This window comes from Dermacentor albipictus, chromosome 8 (assembly GCF_038994185.2).
Source record: "Dermacentor albipictus isolate Rhodes 1998 colony chromosome 8, USDA_Dalb.pri_finalv2, whole genome shotgun sequence".
Classification (NCBI taxonomy): Eukaryota; Metazoa; Arthropoda; class Arachnida; order Ixodida; family Ixodidae; genus Dermacentor; species Dermacentor albipictus.
The window spans coordinates 118,595,886-118,615,533 of NC_091828.1; the positions used below are offsets into that span (position 1 = coordinate 118,595,886).

General features: G+C 48.0%; 2 protein-coding genes across 4 annotated transcripts in view; one reads left to right on the forward strand and one right to left on the reverse strand.

Annotated features, from left to right (window-relative positions):
* LOC135910324 (uncharacterized) overlaps positions 1-19,648 on the forward strand; it is a 312,252-nt gene that overhangs the window by 65,884 nt on the left and 226,720 nt on the right. The window contains exon 1 of one of the 3 annotated variants that reach the window (XR_011508106.1): positions 4,601-4,703. The exons of the other annotated variants lie outside the window; for them this stretch is intronic. The gene's annotated coding sequence lies outside the window, so the exon portion shown is untranslated. Of the gene's footprint in view, positions 1-4,600; positions 4,704-19,648 lie in introns of those variants that run through there. 3 annotated transcript variants of the gene reach the window in all.
* Positions 905-4,675, reverse strand: LOC139049064 (uncharacterized). Its single transcript, XM_070524255.1, has 2 exons — positions 4,551-4,675; positions 905-1,830 (listed from the first exon to the last, which is right to left on the reverse strand). The coding sequence occupies exons 1-2, from the start codon at positions 4,654-4,656 to the stop codon at positions 992-994; spliced, it is 945 nt and encodes a 314-aa protein (XP_070380356.1). The 5' UTR covers positions 4,657-4,675; the 3' UTR covers positions 905-991.

The window sequence follows — 19,648 nt, forward strand, 5'->3', positions numbered from 1 at the left end:
TTATATTATGTTTTCTTCTTTTCCGTAGCGAATCGTGAACGAAATAATTCTTTTTACATCTCGGTTGCGCTTGCGGTTGTAGGTTGTAAACAGATACGGTTTTTAGAGGTCTTGTATTCTATGAATTTTCTATGTACTGCCTCCCTTACTCAATGCCTCACTTTGAGGCCTGTAAGGTATTTTTAAATAAATAAATTTATGCTGCAGACAGGACGGCCCTTGCCATCCTGTCTACTTCATTTCTGTGTCCACGCCTTTTGTGGTCTTCAATGTAATTACAGATATGAAATATCCACGATAGTGAATGGGACAGCGGTACTGCAGTAGCTCAATTGGTAAGAGCATCGCACGCCTAACGCCAAGGCGTGGGTTCGTATACAACCTCCCCGCAGCTGTTTCTTCACCCAAATTTTTTTTTCAATTAATTTGTCATTTCAGTAGTTCTAGTAGAACTACAAATAATTTGCCTTATGCTGTTCTTTGTGTCATTGTTTGTTGGCTTCTTATGATGTCACTCATAAAGCCGAACCCATTGGTTTCCTTGCGTCACGTTCATCGACATATATATATATATATATATATATATATATATATATATATATATATATATATATATATATATATATATATATATATATATATATATATATATATACACACACATACCTATATGTTACTTCATAAATTAAATATGGATTTGCTGCTCTTCTTTGCGTGTTTTTACAGGTACATTCCTTTTCTTCGATGACGGACATTACATTCCATCACAGCTCCTTTCTGGGCACGGCAGCAAGGCGTACATAAGTGCTTCGTTCAATTTTCGTGTTTAGTTCTACGCACAAGTAAAATAAGGCACGTGTGTTCTGGTTGGAAGAACTAGAGCAAAAAAAGCGCCTCCACTGCATTTCTCTCGGCCTGAGACTGAAGTTGTTTTATTTTACTGCAGCAAGCATCTCGGCAGGGTTTTTCTTTTTCTTGCTCTTCGCGGTGTTCACAGACGCTGTTGCATCAGTTGCTGGCGCTTGCCACCGAAGCCGCCGAAACTGCCAGAACCCGCTCCAAATCCGCTAGTAGATGGTCCACCCTGCGGCCCATAGAATCCATCGCTTCCGAAACCCTGTGCGCTGAGGCCGGAACCGGAACCGGAACCGGAACCGTAACCAGATCCGGTACCATAGCTGCCACTGCCGTAGCCGGAACCGCCACTGCCGTAGCTGGAACCACCGAGTCCGCCGCCGAGTCCACCGCCCAGCCCACTGCCGAGTCCACCGCCGAGTCCACCGCCGAGTCCGCCGCCGAGTCCGGCGCCGAGTCCACTGCCGAGTCCACCACCGAGTCCACTGCCGAGTTCACCGCCGAGTCCACTGCCGCGTCCACCGCCGAGTCTACTACCCAGTCTACTACCGAGTCCACCGCCGAGTCCACCGCCGAGTCCACCGCCGAGTCCACTGCCGAGTCCACTGCCGAGTCTACCACTGAGTCCACCGCCGAGTCCGCTGAGACGGCCGCCGCGTCCGCCGCGTCCGCCGAGACCGCTTCCGCTGCCTGAACCCCTTCCTAATCCGCTGTAAGAAGGTCCTTCCTCGGACCCCATGTATCCACCGCTTCCGTAACCCGGTGAGCTGAGGCTACCTCCGGCACCTCCGAAGCTGGAACCGAAGCCGCCACTGCCGGAGCCGGAACTGCCCATACCGCCGGAACCACCGAAGCCGCCGCCGAGACCGCCGCCGAGGCCGCTACCGAGGCCGCCACCGAGGCCGCCACCGAGGCCGCCACCGAGGCCGCCACCGAGGCCACCGCCGAGGCCACCGCCGAGGCCACCACCGCTGCCTGTAAATATGTTCATGGGGAGCTCATCAAGGCTTGTTTAATTGTGGTAGCACCAGGATTTTCATAGAGGAAACAAGTTCGTGTGGATCTGTGTGCAGTGTGGGAAGCTAGCCACGCGTATATATATATATATATATATATATATATAATTGTGTGTGTGTGTATGTGTGTATGTGTGTGTGTGTCGTGAGAAGCCAAGCAACGGCACCAAGGAAGCACATGGGAATAGAAAAAATTACTTGTAGCTATTCATTAAATTACAGACATGTGAGTGGTCACCACCAATCACACAGGCTTTTGAGTAGTGGCGCTGGCTAACACTCCCAAGGTTAGCTCTAGTAGTGAAACGTTAGTGCCCCAGAAAGGGGACGCGAAAACAGCGCCGCGGTAGCTCATTCAGTAAGAGCATTGCACGCGTCGGGCGAAGTCGTGGGCTCGTATCCCCCCTGCGGCCAGTTGTGTTTCTCAATCACTTTCATTTCCATCAATTTATCATTTCCTTAATTCAATTATTAAGTGCAAGTAATTTACCGTATGCTGTCATTGGTGTCGAGTTGTTGGCTTCTCATAATATGACTGACAAAACTATCTCTCCTTAGCAACTTTCTAATGTGGTGAACGCGGTTGTAATCATGTATGATAACGCATTAAGTAAATGCCCGTAAATGCTTTGGCATTTGCTGCTAAATAATCGCTAAATTTGTTCTTACAGTACCACGTTTTCGCTTAGCCAAAAAGCACAAGCGCTATAAAGCATGCTTTGCCTTGGCTTTGGTATTATGCGCTATTACTCTTGCAACTAAAGTGCGCAAAAGTAACAAGTGTGAGAGTGCTCACTATATATACTTGTCGTGGTGAATTAGTGACTAAGGCGTTGCTCTGCTAAGCACGAAGTTCCGGGTTCAACGGGCTGGAATAGTTCTAAAATTCAAAAAACACTCGCGTACCTCAGGATTATTTTGACCACTCCAGAGGATAAAAGTAATCGGGAGTCCCCCACGACGGTGTTTCTCAAAATCAAATCTTGGTTCTGAAACCTGAAAACTATTTTTTTGTTAATTTTAATGTGGACAATAAATGGGTGCATGCGTCACAATTTTCAAGCACAATCTGCATTAAAGTGCACCGCCAGCTGCACTCTATTAGGGTCACTGTGCGACAATTAAAGACGTTTTGTCCACTAAGCGTCCATACAGTGAACGTGTCCGCGTTGAGTTAAGAATACAACTGTATACGACTTTTTGCGTTGCTCGGATTTCAACCATGGGTTTTAGACTGAATTCACCAACGCGCATTACACCTTTTGAGCCTTCTTCCAACCACCGTAAAGTAGGTGGGCCTAATTTGACGTACATGGCAGCTTATCTACGCTTTCAATGACAGCTCTTGCAGTAGGACGTCAAGAACTTCGGTAATTTGTTTCTCGTCACTGGTAATTTGCTTCGGGTAATTTTTTTTTCGGTAACCGGGATTGGAACTGCTGAGGGGTTCTCTTTCTGATAAGTAACTCATTTTGCTCCGGGGCTGCCAATCCATAATCTAATCTAGGAACTTCTTCGGAGGGAGAGGGGGGAGGGAGCAATGCGTGGGAGGGATATTCCTGTAGGACCTTCTTAGGCAGAAGGATATCCCCAGATATTTGAGCTGCGAACTGTCAAACAATCTTCGATGATACGGAGGTCTGAAGAAGAAACTCTCTAAAACGTAAATAGCGTAAAGCTGGACATGGCAGGAAGCGCAGATAAATTTAATGAAAAGTTCGGCTCCCAACGGATCTTTTTCTTCGATATGAAGTTGAATAATGTTATTCAAGTGCATCGATAACTCGGGCATCGGAGGAATAGAAGAGTACCTCTCTATATGCAAACACTCGGATAATTTAAATAAACTTTATAATTTAGGAGAGCGTGGTAATCCTACCTGGAATTTGGAAACGGGACATTGCTTTATGATGTCAAGGATTATAAAACTTGAAAAATAATGTGGTGATAAACAAAATTTCATGTAGTAAGCTCAACACACAGTTATTTTCCAGGATACAGATTCTGCCCTTTTGTTAAATGCACGTATTGTATGTGCGTAAAGCAAACTATCCTGATGAGTCAGTTTACAATACGAATGCACGAACGCTTATTACATTGCGTGAGTCATAACATGGTCCCATGCAAACGTTATTAGGCATTGCATATTTTCTCAGTGCTGACAAAAAAGGCGTGGATGAATTCCCAGATAACTGCGATGCTGATCAATTTTGCTGTCTACAAGGTATTTCTACTGCAAAGAAGGTCATCCTGAAATATTTGCAGATATTTTTAGCAATTCTCATCTCGTATAACTATTCTGGCTTAGGTGCGTGCAAACTACATCAATCTTTTCCGCTTTTTACATCTCAATGCATTCAACTCACACTATTCAGCGACCGACGTTCGATTAAAATCAACAAAGCCTATGTCTGACTGCACATTTTCCAAGCGTCTAAATTTACGAAAATTTTTGTTAATAAATATCCCGCGCTATATACCAGCCTATTCTCTCTCTCTCTCTCTCTCTTTTGCGCCAATCCTCGTCAAATTTAGTTGTGCGACGGTCTCTATGGTTTAGACACCTCCGCAGTAAAACTGTAGCTGTTAAGGCCGTGTATGACGGGAATCAGGCGTATGAAGTGCTTCAGGTCCTGTATCACGCATTCTCACTATATATAAATTGCACAACAAACTCACCGAAGCTGCCTCCACCCGTCGATCCGCCCCACTGCACGCTCTGCTGGTAGGAGGCCCCGCAGGCCACGGAGGCGGCGAGCACGCAGGCAACAAAGAGACGAGCCATGGTCACGGTCTTGGACTGTAGAAGCCTTGTGAAGACGCAGAAGACAGGTACTCCTTATATACCAAGTTCTCACTGCTGATCGCCTGTCTTCGGGAAGGTTAGGCTACGTGGCTTGCTTGAAAAAAAAAATAGCTCTTATGAAAGCTCCGCGAATTGATGTCACAAACTTCTATTGTCATGCAGAGTAAAATCCTTTTTATTCTTTATTTATTTATAGACACAGCCATGGACAAGACAGAACGTCGTCTGAAAGTGTGCTCATACTGTTTTTGCAGGCGAGCGACCTTGCTTGCTTGCCGCTGACAGTAGTGACAGGAATTGTCGAAGAGACTTCTCCCTAGTCTGTGATTGATATAGAACGATAAAAATGCCGTAAAAGTTAGTTTTCTTTACTGACGCTCGCACTTGCCTCACCGCATACTCCCCAAAGCAGTGACGTCAGCAGCGTAACTTCCAAGAAAGTGTCGCAACGCGTTTGCTCTTGCTGCTTCAATTTCAGCCTAAAGTTTAATCCCAATATTACTAGATAGAGCTTCTTCATTGATGAAGCACCGAGAATATTATTAATCTGCATGCCTTTTATTTTCACTTCTACACGGGGTCTTTCAGCACTCATATAGAGAGAGGGACAAATAGCGACCACATTGAATTCGCTGAAGTAGCAAAGCTGGTGAACAAAGAATAAAGTAAGCGATATTCGCAGTTATACCCTCAGAAAAATTGAGAAAGCCGTAGAAAAATTGGAGGACGCTTAAGCTTCGCCTTCAAGAGTGGGACGCGACAGCGTTCCCGTCGACCCGCCAAGGGGTATAAGACAATGCGCTACGGCACAGCAATCACTTACGATGCGCCCCGCATCGGACTTAGCGCCCACCTATCACGCGGTGAACGTCGAGCAACGCAGCGTTCGGCGCGACAACGAAACGTGCGCCTGAGCGAACGAAACGAACCAAAGAACTCGGTGTCTCGGAGGGGAAACGATCTACGCCAGCCAAACGTCGTGATCGGCACGGGCAGAGAGATAGATAGTAATCTAAACCGGGAGCCCGGCGAAGCGTCGTCAGGGGAGAGGGAGTCCCGCGACGCGCCTGGCAGCGGTCCCAATGCGCGCGCGGCGCGCCTCCTGTCGGGGCAGCGCCGTACATTGAGAGGAGGGGGTCTTCTGTGTTTGCCGTAAGATGGCTCTGCGTGTGCGGAAAGCGCAAAAGAAATGCAGCGGAAACGCACTTCGCAACTCGTGTAATTGTGACTTCTGTACGTTACATGTTCATAATTACCGATATACACCGCAGTATAACTTTCCACGGCTGGTTTCGAAGGCAACACCGCATTCACTAGAGGCGCGTTTGCACCGCTTGGAAGCATCGAACTCGTGGCTGAGTGGTAGCGTCTCCGTCTCACACTCCGGAGACCTGGGTTCGATTCCCGCCGGGCCAATCTTGGAAGTTGCTTTTTATTTATGAAGCGCCTGCCGTGATTTATCGCTCACGGTCAACGCCGCCGACGCCGACACCCGACGCCGACGACACCGGCTTTTCTGCGACACGAGCTCCTTAACGCTATCGCGTTAAAATGGCGACAGTATAAAATCAGCGAGATGAAAACTTGCCATGGGACAGAGCAAGTTGTACGGAGTGGTAGATAAGCGCGTAATTTCTTCGGAAAGTTTCTTTATATACGCATTATAATCGGCAGACGCCGACTAGGTTTACTTGTACAGCACCCAGAACAGGCACGCAGGCTTCATTTGAAGTAGTGGCGAACAATGCAGAGGCTCCTTCTACAACTAGTGATGAAGTTATACAGGTCTTTCAAGGTATGTTCATGGGAAAAGTGACAGGAGGAAATGGAATAACGATCGATTTAATCGAAGACGGAGTGAATATTATGTCCGAAAACTTGAGTCCCTGTATACGCAATACGTCACGACATCAAGCGCACCAGAGAGCTGGAAGAATTTCAACCACATACAAATCCTTAAGAAGGGAGACGTTAAAGAACTGAAAAGCTATAGCCCTATTCGCTTCGTTTCAGTATTGTGTAGTAAATTCAGAAATTTCCAATCCAATCAGGGCAACACTTTAATCAACCAAGAAAACTAGGTGGCTTCGGGACGGAATATTTTACAATGGATCACGTCTTTGCCATCTACCAGGTAATTCTAATGAGTACACTCATCCTCTCCAGCTGGATTTTATAGACTATGAAAAGGCACTCGATTGAGTATAGATACCAGCAATAAAAGCAGCGCTAAACGACGGGACGAGTGAAGGGACACAGACAACGGCGCTGACTAACAACCAAAGTGTGTTTATTCCGTCAGTCAGCATATATATGCTCCGCCGCTATCTGAAACCACAGAATCTATAGGATAGGGCATGCGCAGGGGGAATGCAATTAATGTGATAAGAAGGCAATCTCCTTTGGAAGGAGAGAAATGGACGGGAGGCTTACACATGCTTCACCACTAACGTGAATGTGGAAGGCTTCGGATATAAGGCGTGCGCGGTCATCACGATATTTTGACAGATAGGTTACACCTTCGAAGGATGGCTTGCAGCCGCATTCATTGCAATGTAGTGACAACTGACTATCTTTTGCCCGTTTTTTAAATTTGTTGAAGTGCTCGCGCATGCGGTCGTTGATGCAACGCCCCGTTTGGCCGATATAAAAACGCTTGCATGAAAGACGGAAAGAGGGACGCCGACTGGGTGCACTGGTACTGCGCCACTTTGTCTGTGCTGATCTACAATAAACCTCTTCATTGGCAGCTTTGGTTACTGTGCTCCTCAATGACTTTCTTTGATGCCAGCTTGTGTAGCAAAATATATGCCACTTAGAATGTGAAGCTCTTTTATTTATTTAGTTTCCGCTATTTCTGAAAAATAGGCGCCTCAAGAAGTGTGCTCATTCTGACAACTGTCGCAGGGCGTCACGCCGCCGAGCCAGCAAGGCCGACACTACGCAAGCGGATGTCCAGCAGCTACACACTTTAGCCGGAATGCGGCGCGCCGTGTATAGCGAATGGCAGTGTCAACTTTCTCGTAGGCAACGAACAATGGCACACAACAGCACGTCGAGCAAGCACGTTTCGCTCTATGGACTTTTATGGCGAGATCAATTATATGGCCACTCCAGCCGTATTTCTACTGTCACCTTGGGCATCACCGTTGCCGTCGCCGTGAGGTTCTGTATGAGTGAAAGCGTGTGAGGATGAGCCGGCGAACGCGGTTCAGTCTCGCGTGCGTGAGCGAGGAACGCGGCCAGGGTGCGTGCCCTCTCCTGTGGCGCGCGAGGCAGGAGAGTGTGGCGAGACAGGAGCGGCGTTCTTCTCGAGGGGCTGCTACGATACCTAGATGTCCTCCTCGCCCACCGCTCCGTACAGAGTGAAGGCAACCGCGGCGTCTACCACGGCGTAGACCACAGCAATCGCGAAGCCGCAGTAGATGCCTTGGACGGACGCCGTGGGGACGCGTTGCCGGCGCTCGTGCGTCCAGAAAAACGCTCCGTGACGTGGACAAAGTGTGCGCCCGCGTGCGCCTCATTCTCAAAGCAATCTGCAGAATGTTCGCAGAGTGCGCGTAGTGTCGGTTGGCTCGTATGCGCTGTGCTTTCTGCGTTACATACGCGTTGAAGCGACAGATGAATGGAGGTTAATTGGCTTGCGGCTGCTGCCATGATTCCTACCTCCAGTGTTTTGGAATCCAGTTTTCGCTGTCTTTAAGCGACGTGTGTTCATGTTCACGTGTGCGTGCGTTACACAATGCTCGTTAATTTAGCGAAAACGCGTTGTCGGGCTAGTTGGCTTGAATCCAAGATAGAATGTGTAAGTCCGTTTGGACAAGGACGTAGAAAGGAGCAGACACAGAAAGGCAACATTGTGTCCGTGTGTTTGCTTCTTTCTACGCCCTCGTCGAGTCGCACTTACACATTGTATCATTGTTAATTTGGTTAGTAAGCGAATGTTTACACGTTTATACGGCCGATAAAACGGCTATCCTTACTAGGTACAGAAATCTGCTAATTTGCTATGTCAATTGGTGCTTCGCCTTTCGGCGCAAAGAAGTTTTTACTACGCCGATGAACGAATTTGGTGCGCTCAAGGTGACATTAAACGTTACATCACGAATGTCCTATGCCATGAAAATCACCGCCAAACATTGTTCATACATACAAAAATCTAAAAATGAGATAGTGTCAGAAATCTTTCGGTACGCCCATTCCCACAGTCTGTGGAATATGCATAATTGTTTTGCTTACCAGGCATCTTTTCACGGTTAAAGGTGGCTTTTTTGTATTCTGGAAGGGTTATTCACTAATGCAGCCTAAGTAAATTTCTCTTTTTTGTCCCTTTTTAACGTTGCCAAAGAAAGGAATCCCGACAGCGCGAACAAAAGAAGCCTCAGGCTTCTTTTGTCTTCGTAGAGTGATTGTCCCAACCGTCTTCAGAGAGTGATTGTCCCAACCGGAGCCTTCACCTTGTTCGCCTCCGGATTCGACCGTTTGAAGTCACCGTGTTTCTGCGAAGCGTGAAGATTGTGGAATGTGGAATTCGCGGAAACGTTATTCCATTGACAACGTCACCTATCAGCATGGAATCTATGTGAGAGAATTGGTTGCCCTTTGGAAACACATTCCGCCTTGTTTAGATTAGCACTAGGCGTGTTTGCTTGTATGCGAAAGGAGCGTGCGGATTCGTTAGCGCGTTACATTAGCGACTGTGGGACGACGTTTCCCTGTTGTGCATTCCTCTTCGTCCGAAAGACTGTGGAACGTTTATTTTCTGGCGACTTACGTTCCGCCGGTGAGTTTAGACGAGCGTGTTACACTGTGGAAGCCATCAGTTCCGTTCAATGTGATAGGGGAGGTTTCCTTCGCACCCCATGAGGCCACTTACCCCTTCTTCGTCTGCCCTCTCTAGTCGCATCTATGCCATTCACCCTTCCGACTTACCGACACACGTGCGGTCGGCGAAGCGGGTCAATAAACAACAACAAAAAAGGCACACGCACATCTCTTTTTGTCCGTAATTTTAGAGCGCAGCTATTAGGCTCCGGTTCCTGCGTTGAGCGTCGGCGTAACCGAGCGAACGAGCACGGCGAAGGATGAAAGAGTGAATGGGGAGCGCAGCGGGGCATGAAAGACGGTGACATCGAAGCGAGCGCGAGGAAGAAAGCCGTGGAGGAGGGTATGGCGAAAGCGTGAGAAGAATAGCGTAACGCCGTGAAATGCGGCCTCTGCGTCGACAACCGTTACGAGATGGCGCCAGAGTAGCGCACCATCTCCGGCCATCAGCGGCGATAAGTTATGTCTCGAATTTATCGTTACACGAATTTAGCGAAGAGAAGTGCGGTCATAATGAAACACAGAGCACTATGGGGATACAATAGGTACGAGGTGCTCTGGAGTATGTGGAAAGATCTAATGCATGGTTCCAGACATCACATTTTGAAATGCTTGTTGTTTGTTTGAAATCAGGGACACAAGCAGGTCTCGATGGTTACCAAAGGTCAGTGGGACGCCTCGCATTGGGCGCTACAGGGAGACTACAAATGACGCTGTGCAGGGTGGTATTGGCTGGACAAGTTTTGAAGTGAGTGAAGCTCCCAGTAACAATAATTATGGGGAACAACTGACGAACATTGAAGAAAGTAAACGGGTTGGGAGAGTGTTCAAGTATTTGTACAGGAATAACATCGATTCACAGTGGAGGAAAAGAACTGGGAAGCTTACCAGAAAGTATGCGGCCTGTATGATGAGAAACGCAGCGAAAACGAACCTCAAGCGTGAAGTAACAAATGTTGAGACGATTTCATGGGTGGAGGCAATGGAAAAGAAACCCGCACATGAGTAACTACTTAAGGAAAATGGAAGAAATCAGGAAAGAAATAATTTATGATAACTCAAACGTAGGCTTACTAGTTTTCGAAGCCAGACCAGGATGCCTTAGAACACGCAACTATAAAGCGATATATAAAAAGATACAAGTGTGTGTTTGCTGCGGTAAAGCTAGGGGAACGATGGAGCATGGTTTATTAGAATGTGAAGTTACCTGCACAGCGGTCGATTTAAGAATCGGTGGCCTCTTTGTAGCCCTTCTCCCCAGCGAGAGCAGGGGGAAAGTAAACATGTCCGCAACAGAGATTAGTAAGAGGCGATTGGAAAATTGACGGAAAAAAAGTAGGGAAACGACAAACAACCGAGGCGCACCAAAACAAAGTTCACACTATGTAGTTTCAGAAACTTTGGTTGTGGAAATTCATCGTGGGCTTTCTTTTATGCGAAGCATATACGAGGGCTCAACCCAGCTCCTCAGGCGCGGCGGTGACCATGAAATCACGTGACACCGTGACGTCACGACAGAGGAGAAGTGGCTTTGGCTCAACTCTTGCAAGACGGGCTGGGTGGGAATCGAACCAGGGTCTCCGGAGTGTGGGACGGAGACGCTACCACTGAGCCACGAGTACAACGCTTCAAAGCGGTACAAAAGCGCCTCTAGTGAATGCGGTGTTGCCTTAGAAACGCGCTGTTTCTAAGGCGTGCGTCTCTTGCTCAGGCGCACATTTCGTTGCCGCGCCGAACGCTGCTTTGCTCGACGCTCACCGCGTCCAATGCGGGGCGCGTAGTCGCTGCCCTGTAGCCCATTGTCTTACACCCCTTGGCGGGTCGACGGGAACGCTGTCGCGTTCCACTCTTGAAGGCGAAGAAGTAATGCATGAGTTGTTTCTTCGTCTAGCCGAACCAAATATAGCCAAGCAACAGCAGTTCACCAGGCTAAACAGTGGTTCAACAACTAAAATAAAGGCTAGTATGCTTCGCATCCTGGGCTTAACCTTACCTAAGCCACAGCCATTTTTTACCTTCCTTTCTTTCTTGTTTAACATAGGTAGGATATTAGGTAATAAAACAACACGAACCTGGTGGCGCAGAACCGCCATACCGTTCCAAAGCGGACGCTCATAACATCCATCCATCGATCTTCTGCTCACCGATTGCATGCTTTGAGCGCGTCCACCGATAGAAACGCTGCACGAGCGGAAGCCTTGCAGAAGCGGAAGCGTTAACCTAGGTAGGGTATTAGTCAGCATAGTAGCAAGAGATTGGTGGCGCAACCCACCGCCCCCTTCCAAAGGGGACGCTCATAACATCCATCCATCCATCCTGTCTCCTGCGGCTGCACTGAACCCACACACTGCCTCTCGCGATCTCCCGATTGGGGGAGTAGTCGGGTCACACTTCACTCCGTTTGTAATGTGCCGCACGAGACCGATTGTCCACTCCAGCAAGTATATTGCTGAATGAACACACCTATAGATTTCGCATTAAGGAGTGTCGTGATGATCGGTAGAATATTGTGCTCCAGAAAGAACCTGTGCACCCTGGGCCACACCCGAAGGCGGTGCAATTTTTCGCAGCGTCTTCGCAGCGTTCTGCTACGAGGGAACTACTGGGGAATTAGAGCCGTCCGCGAAGGCGGAGATTCAGTTTAACGCGGCGTGCATAAGCGTTGGTAGCCACGAGGAGAGAATAGGACACACTGATATGCTCCCGCTCCTGGTGCAAGGAGGAAAGTCAATAATTTTATGTAGTGGCCGAATGGAAGCTAGAGCGCACACAAGTGATTCGTTATACAGATCATTCCGTTCTAGAGGTGTTCGTTGTATAGGTTCTCGACTGCGGTGTCCGTCGGGACAAGACAAGCCTGCGTACGGTTTGAACATGGCGCTGCCTGTGTCTGCAGCGTCACGGGTTCTGACCAACTACTGATGCAGACATCTGGGGAGGTATTCTGTAGGAGTCCACCTATTGGACTGACCATTTCGGCCACTGCTATTTGGCTGGGGACGCTCGCCTCCTCCTCGCTCGTACAGTTGAATCCAATGAGCAGTAGCCAAAATGGACATGTGGACTCTTACAGAATACATCACCCGGTTCGCATCGCCATTGGAGCCAAATAGTATACGCGTTAGCCTAAATTTTATTGATCATAATGGCAGCACTGGTTCTGGCAATCTTTGTAGCATTTTGACAAATATTTCGCCATATTGTGACTGACGAAAAAACATGACCAGTGGTCGCGAAGCGCTTCGTCAGCAGAGAACGTCTTTTAGCACAATATCTGCCAAGTCTTTAAAGTGCACAGAGGCGATGTTGAAGGTCTTATTTGGGATTAAGCACTTCTTGAGAGCCGAAAAAAAGCGCAACCTCGACGCCGGCCGTCATTTGCAAGAAAAGTCACATTACGGTGTGTGTCACCGGGTTGGTGTGTTTTGACGCTTGCAGTAAGCCAAGATGACGTCAAAACAAGGTTTACTGACGAGCGGCATATGCCCGTTGACACCTGGTGTACATACCAAGTGGCACACTTCCAGTGACCCCACGGATACATTTCTAGTTGCATGTACTTTATACATTTCACATATATCGTGGGTGTTCTTTCTTGTTGCTTGTCCCGCATTTAGGTGATTAAGTACGCCACAGTGTTACCGAGCACAGCAAAATAAATTGTCGAATATAAATGCTGGTGCGTCCCGTCTTTGCTTACCGCGGTGAGCTCTCTAGGGGGGGTTGAGGGGTGCATTTGGCGGAGTGCACTAATTCTCTACATTGTGTATTACGTGGTGCCATGGATGTGGCCCGTGCTACTCGGTATGTGCCCGAATCCATAATTGGGTTACTGGGTGTGTGCTATTGGCTACGTGCCACAGAGTATGTGCTAGCGATGCAAATATAACCGTGTATTGACTACATATGGTATTGATAGCCTTTTTTTATGAGTCGGGCGCGTAAGAAAGGCCATCGCTAGCATTAATAACGATAGTACTATCGGTGTCGCTACCCGATTGCTCTATGAAACTGTAGCGTTGCGATTCCTCGTGATGCCGACCAATAGGAGGCCAGGAATGAGCAATTTTTAGAACGTTCCAAGTTACTGACCACATACAATTTCGCGCGTCATTGCGTATTGAGAGAACACAAGTGCGACGCTGCTGTGTACACGTGAATATGTGGCTTCGGATTGGCATAGTTCTTGTAAAGTCGGGACACTTCGAAGGGGTGCCTGGTTAGCACGATTCCGTCGGTCACAATGGTTGATATTTTATCAGAAGAGCGAGTGAGAAGACGTCTTAGCTCGATTATTATATAGCAACGTGTTTATTTTATTCAGGAGGGGTGATGGCTGAACGTACAATTATATGAAACGCAAGAAGTGTCGGCGACACCACTAAAGTAGGTGGGCAGACGACAAGGTCCGCGCTGGCATTGCGACAGCTTGTCGTCTGCCCTTGCTCTTTTTCGCTTGATTGTAAACTGTAGCTGTGTTGGGTTCACTGAAATATGCAATACGGGCGAATGAAAACCATATGGAAACCTCAAAATATCATTTTAGGAAAGCAATATTTATGCAGCCATGCCCACGTATTAGGCGAAACCTCACTCAACGCCAGCCAACAGAAACCTCGCGCACACATACGTATACCATCAAACTCCCATAGACGGGGGCGCCAGATTTTCCTCGAGGTAATATTGTGCGAAACTCTACGGCTGGCTCCGAACCGGGGTTTGCTTCTCCGTTACCCAGTCGACGCTGTTAGTCACCGCTACACACAACATAAATTACACGTCCCACATGGGCTGCCTGCCTACTTGTCCATTCAAGAAGAGTGCATTTCGAAGAGTCCACAAGACGCGCGGCAGGCTTCGGTGGCCAACGCTCCCTACTACTCGTTTGCGGGACAGACATTGAAAAGAAGTCCGAGAACGGAAACTGGCTAACTAACCAATCAAACGTCTGCGCAATAAAACTAGAAGAGTCCAAGAAATCCATTCGATTTACTGAAGGAGTGATGTTCTCGACGGCTTTCATTTTTTACAGCGAGAAAATTCATGCAGGTATATTTTTTAGTAATTCTGCATGAGTCATATCTGGCGATGACTAAGTTTACGTAAAATGCAAATCCCTGGAAGACATGAAGAAAAACAGCTCCTGTGGTAGAATTTCTTTATCAAGTTGTTGAATCGCCACGTGTGTGCACTATTTCAATATTTGAGCTTCATTTACCAGCAACTTACATCCGCATTCTCAAATGACCTTCGACCCTCGGCTGATGAAGGCACTGCGCTAATGAAGAACTGCAGTGATGCGCCATTCAAATGCAGTGACCACTTCCATCGAGGGGTTCCACCTCCTTGCGCTGTCTCCAGTCGAGGTGGATTGTCGTCCGGGTGGGTGTACGTTTGAAATAAGAGGGTTCGTTTCCTAATACGATCACTCGAGAAAAATAGCTTCGCTGGAAACTTACTAGAATAATTCACGCATGGCTGCAGTCTATTTCGGAAACATTTAGGAGCAGTTGATGCAACCTAGCTTCTCGTGTATTATATTTCGTTGTTTTCGACAAATGCTTGAAAGAATTGAAACAACAAATGAAGTGTTGTACGATTGCTTAAACACCCTTTCGCTGCCGACGTTGTTTAGAAAATAATTTTAACAAGACCCGCAGAAAGTGCAGGGCAACGATAGGGGGCTTTCTAAGCTACCGTATCTAATCGGAGCCTAGAGACTTCGTCTCCATCGCACACCGTGAAGATTGTTGTTCGCCAATTCTCATACATGATGAAATTGTTACGCTGAAAGTTGTAGCGCATATAGTCGCGTCACTCTAAATGTATAGACATTTCAGAGCTCCACGTAAGGGGGCTTTCTAAGCTACCGTATGTAATCGAAGCACTTCGAAGTTCACCCAATAAGAAACACTGTCCGTCGCATAAGGCGATTGCTTTCGTGATCGAGTGTGCAGCAGTGAGCGAAGTCACTTTCGAAGCTGCTTTTCGCTGCAACGGGCACGAATCAGCCAGAAGACAGCGCTAACGAATCTCTGAGCACACGCGGCACCTTAACTCTTCCGTAGATCGCTTTGAAGATAGGGACCCGCATCTCCCTTTACCACGAAGTAAGCGGCGAGAACTCAGGGTGCGAAGCTATCACCACTCGGCACTCTGTCCGCATCGCAGGACGCTTTCAACATATGGTCTGCGTGGCCGTGCCATACGCAGGCGCCTCCGAAGTACGGTTGATCACGGTTCGTAGTGGTACTACGCGGATACACGCGGCGCTAAAGAGCGATAACGGCTTATAGTAATCGGAAAGTCATCAGCACACCTGGCTTCGTCGTTTGCAGCAGTTCCTGTCGGCGCAGCGTTGTCGTTTGGATTGGCCGAATTGTTTAGAAACATTGATAATGACACCGGGCTGCGTGGTGATGAGCAAGTTGCACAATGTTTACGCATACTTATACGATTTACAGTTGAATTTCCGAGTGAATTCTTCAATCTATCTATCTATCTATCTATCTATCTATCTATCTATCTATCTGGTTGCGTCTATCTGTCTATCTATCTATCTATCTGGTTGCGTCTGTCTGTCTGTCTGTCTGTCTGTCTGTCTGTCTGTCTGTCTGTCTGTCTGTCTGTCTGTCTGTCTGTCTGTCTGTCTGTCTGTCTGTCTGTCTGTCTGTCTGTCTGTCTGTCTGTCTGTCTGTCTGTCTGTCTGTCTGTCTGTCTGTCTGTCTGTCTGTCTGTCTGTCTGTCTGTCTGTCTGTCTGTCTGTCTGTCTGTCTGTCTGTCTGTCTGTCTGTCTGTCTGTCTGTCTGTCTGTCTGTCTGTCTGTCTGTCTGTCTGTCTGTCTGTCTGTCTGTCTGTCTGTCTGTCTGTCTGTCTGTCTGTCTGTCTGTCTGTCTGTCTGTCTGTCTGTCTGTCTGTCTGTCTGTCTGTCTGTCTGTCTGTCTGTCTGTCTGTCTGTCTGTCTGTCTGTCTGTCTGTCTGTCTGTCTGTCTGTCTGTCTGTCTGTCTGTCTGTCTGTCCGTCTGTCCGTCTGTCCGTCTGTCCGTCTGTCCGTCTGTCCGTCTGTCTGTCTGTCTGTCTGTCTGTCTGTCTGTCTGTCTGTCTGTCTGTCTGTCTGTCTGTCTGTCTGTCTGTCTGTCTGTCTGTCTGTCCGTCCGTCCGTCCGTCCGTCCGTCCGTCTTTCCGTTGGGTACCTGGTAGCGCATACTTGAATAGTTAGAGCATTGTGTTGGCTACGCTAAGGCTAAGGGTGCAAAGCAACAGTGGTACCACAGACAACTCGCCATTGCTCCAAGCGGCTGCAGGAGCTCGATAAGGGTAAAAAAAAAATGGCTGTGGCTTAGGTAAGGTTAAGCCCAGGATGCGAAGCATACTAGCCTTTATTTTAGTTGTTGAACCACTGTTTAGCCTGGTGAACTGCTGTTGCTTGGCTATATTTGGTTCGGCTAGACGAAGAAACAACTCATGCATTACTTCTTCGCCTTCAAGAGTGGAACGCGACAGCGTTCCCGTCGACCCGCCAAGGGGTGTAAGACAATGGGCTACAGGGCAGCGACTACGCGCCCCGCATTGGACGCGGTGAGCGTCGAGCAAAGCAGCGTTCGGCGCGGCAACGAAATGTGCGCCTGAGCAAGAGACGCACGCCTTAGAAACAGCGCGTTTCTAAGGCAACACCGCATTCACTAGAGGCGCTTTTGTACCGCTTTGAAGCGTTGTACTCGTGGCTCAGTGGTAGCGTCTCCGTCCCACACTCCGGAGACCCTGGTTCGATTCCCACCCAGCCCGTCTTGCAAGAGTTGAGCCAAAGCCACTTCTCCTCTGTCGTGACGTCACGGTGTCACGTGATTTCATGGTCACCGCCGCGCCTGAGGAGCTGGGTTGAGCCCTCGTAATATGCTTCGCATAAAAGACTCCATCCCCAAAGAGCATCGCGAGCTCGAGTAGTCTCTGTCAAGTAAGTATGTTTCCTAATTGTTGAAAATTTCTACGATACCCTGATTTCATGTCCAAGTTTTATCTCCCTTCCATCGTTAACCCAGCAGTCTGAGAAGTTGTGGACACACGTAACATTGAGAACTGCGCGATTCCTACGGCCATCCACGTGCAGTCGCGCGATGCTCATGTCGGGGACCTCCAGGGGGGCTCGGATATTTCCAGGATAGGAGTCCTCCCGCTCTCGGAATGGAGGAGCGACAATCCATCAGCGGGTCTGAACTTGCTCGGCAGGTCAAGTGGGTCCAGGCAAGGTGCACTGGCGTTATCCTATGTAGAAGAACCTTCTCGTACGCAATGTCACGGTCGAATCCGTCACGCTACGACTGTAGCTCCGGCTGACGATATGCCAGCGCATAACTATGTCCGACATTTCTCCATGGGTCACGCAATGTACAGCAACCAAAAACAGCCGTCGCTGCCGTCTACGTCAGTCGCGGTTCCACCAAGACGATGGCGCCGCGATGCGTCACAATGACCCAAATAGCTTAGCGCAAAAAGCAAACACATAACTTGCTACGAGAACGCTCGGGAACGGGACATGCCTCTCGCCGTCTGTGGGGATTTCAGCGTGGACCTCACGAAGCCCCAAACGCGTCGTATTTGAAGTACTCGAGGGAGCCGTTTGGCGCCATGTCGGCCTCCCTCAATATGGTTCCCACGGCAAGAACCGGCAGTGCGCTCGATCCCATCTTTGTCCACGAAATCAGACACGTTGACCTCATATTTATAAATTGCACTTCTCAATCCATGCTCCTCTGCTCATCTCCATCAGCGATAGACAAGAAGATGATGAGCTGCTGTTTATAGCGTTGCCAAACCCATGGACATTTTTTTCTGAACTGTACAGAGGTACAAAACATAAATATCGTCACTATATATCAAACGTGCATTATTGTATTTACAAAATACACATAGAAACGAACTATACCGCATGAAAGTAAATGAATCTCTTCTATTCATTATATGATACAACCCTGCCTTTGTCTTGCTAGTTCCACCATCGCAACAGTTGGTCAGGTATAATCATTAACTACACACCTGTCATGGACAAAACAAATACGTGAATGCGACTTAGCGATTCTGACCATAGTAGTGCGGTTGTAACCACTATTTCAAGACAAAATATTCGTAGACGAAATATTGAAACATTTTACATATACGATGAGAAGCAATTGAGGTTTGAAGCATACATTTTACGTTATGAGTCGATGACAGATTGTTCAATTTCATTGTTCGAACAGACCTTTCGTGCGCCTCGAGGAACGGGATTTATATCGTTTAATTTCCACAACTCAACTCAACTCAAGTGTAGTAGGTGACGCGATAGGCTGCCAAAACGTGTTGTGCCGGCTGATTAGATTCCTTGAGCTCAATACGTCAATGGGGAATGCTTTTCCCGGATCAGCACCAAAGCGCGTCTTTCGGCCTGTCTATGGGCCATCAAAACACCTAGAAGAATCGCAACTGAATACGCCCTACCAAACCAAAAATAAAGGAGTAGAAACAAAGGTCGAGAAATGGAAGAAGTGATGAACTAACTGTCTCGCGCGTCGCAAACGTCAGGCTGTGGCCTGGATTGAAAACTACCCACATAGCAGCTCGCATTCTGCGTTCGCGCCACTCTCAAGAAAGCGACTTAATAACCTTGAAACAAAAAAAAAAACTGAGGAGCCACGCGTCAACCTGTATTTTTTTTCGGAAGGGACCGAAACGGCGTCTTGAGAGAGTATTGATCTCCACGCCGCCATGACATAAAATATTCTGATGGGCATTCATCTCACTGCGGCCAGAACGTTCAAGCTAGTACGTTTACATTCACACCATTGCGCTGCGTCTTCGGTAAAACAAATTGATGAAATACTACGCCGATAGCAACCGCGTTTGGCAGCTGCGCATTTGCCGCAGCTGTCGCCCGATGAAGCCACAATTCTGCCACATGGACAACGTCTGTCGAGAAAGCCCTATATATGTCCCTCTTCGCTGCAGCTGCACAAGACTTGAAAAGCTTGAGCACTTTAATGGCAGAATAAGGACCTGCCCAGTACGCTTCGCAATCAGGGGAGAGGGGGGGAAGCCTACTACCTAGGGTAAACCATGGTACACGATTCGTTATGCATGTTGCTGTTGTAGGCACATTAGGCCTTCTCTCTTT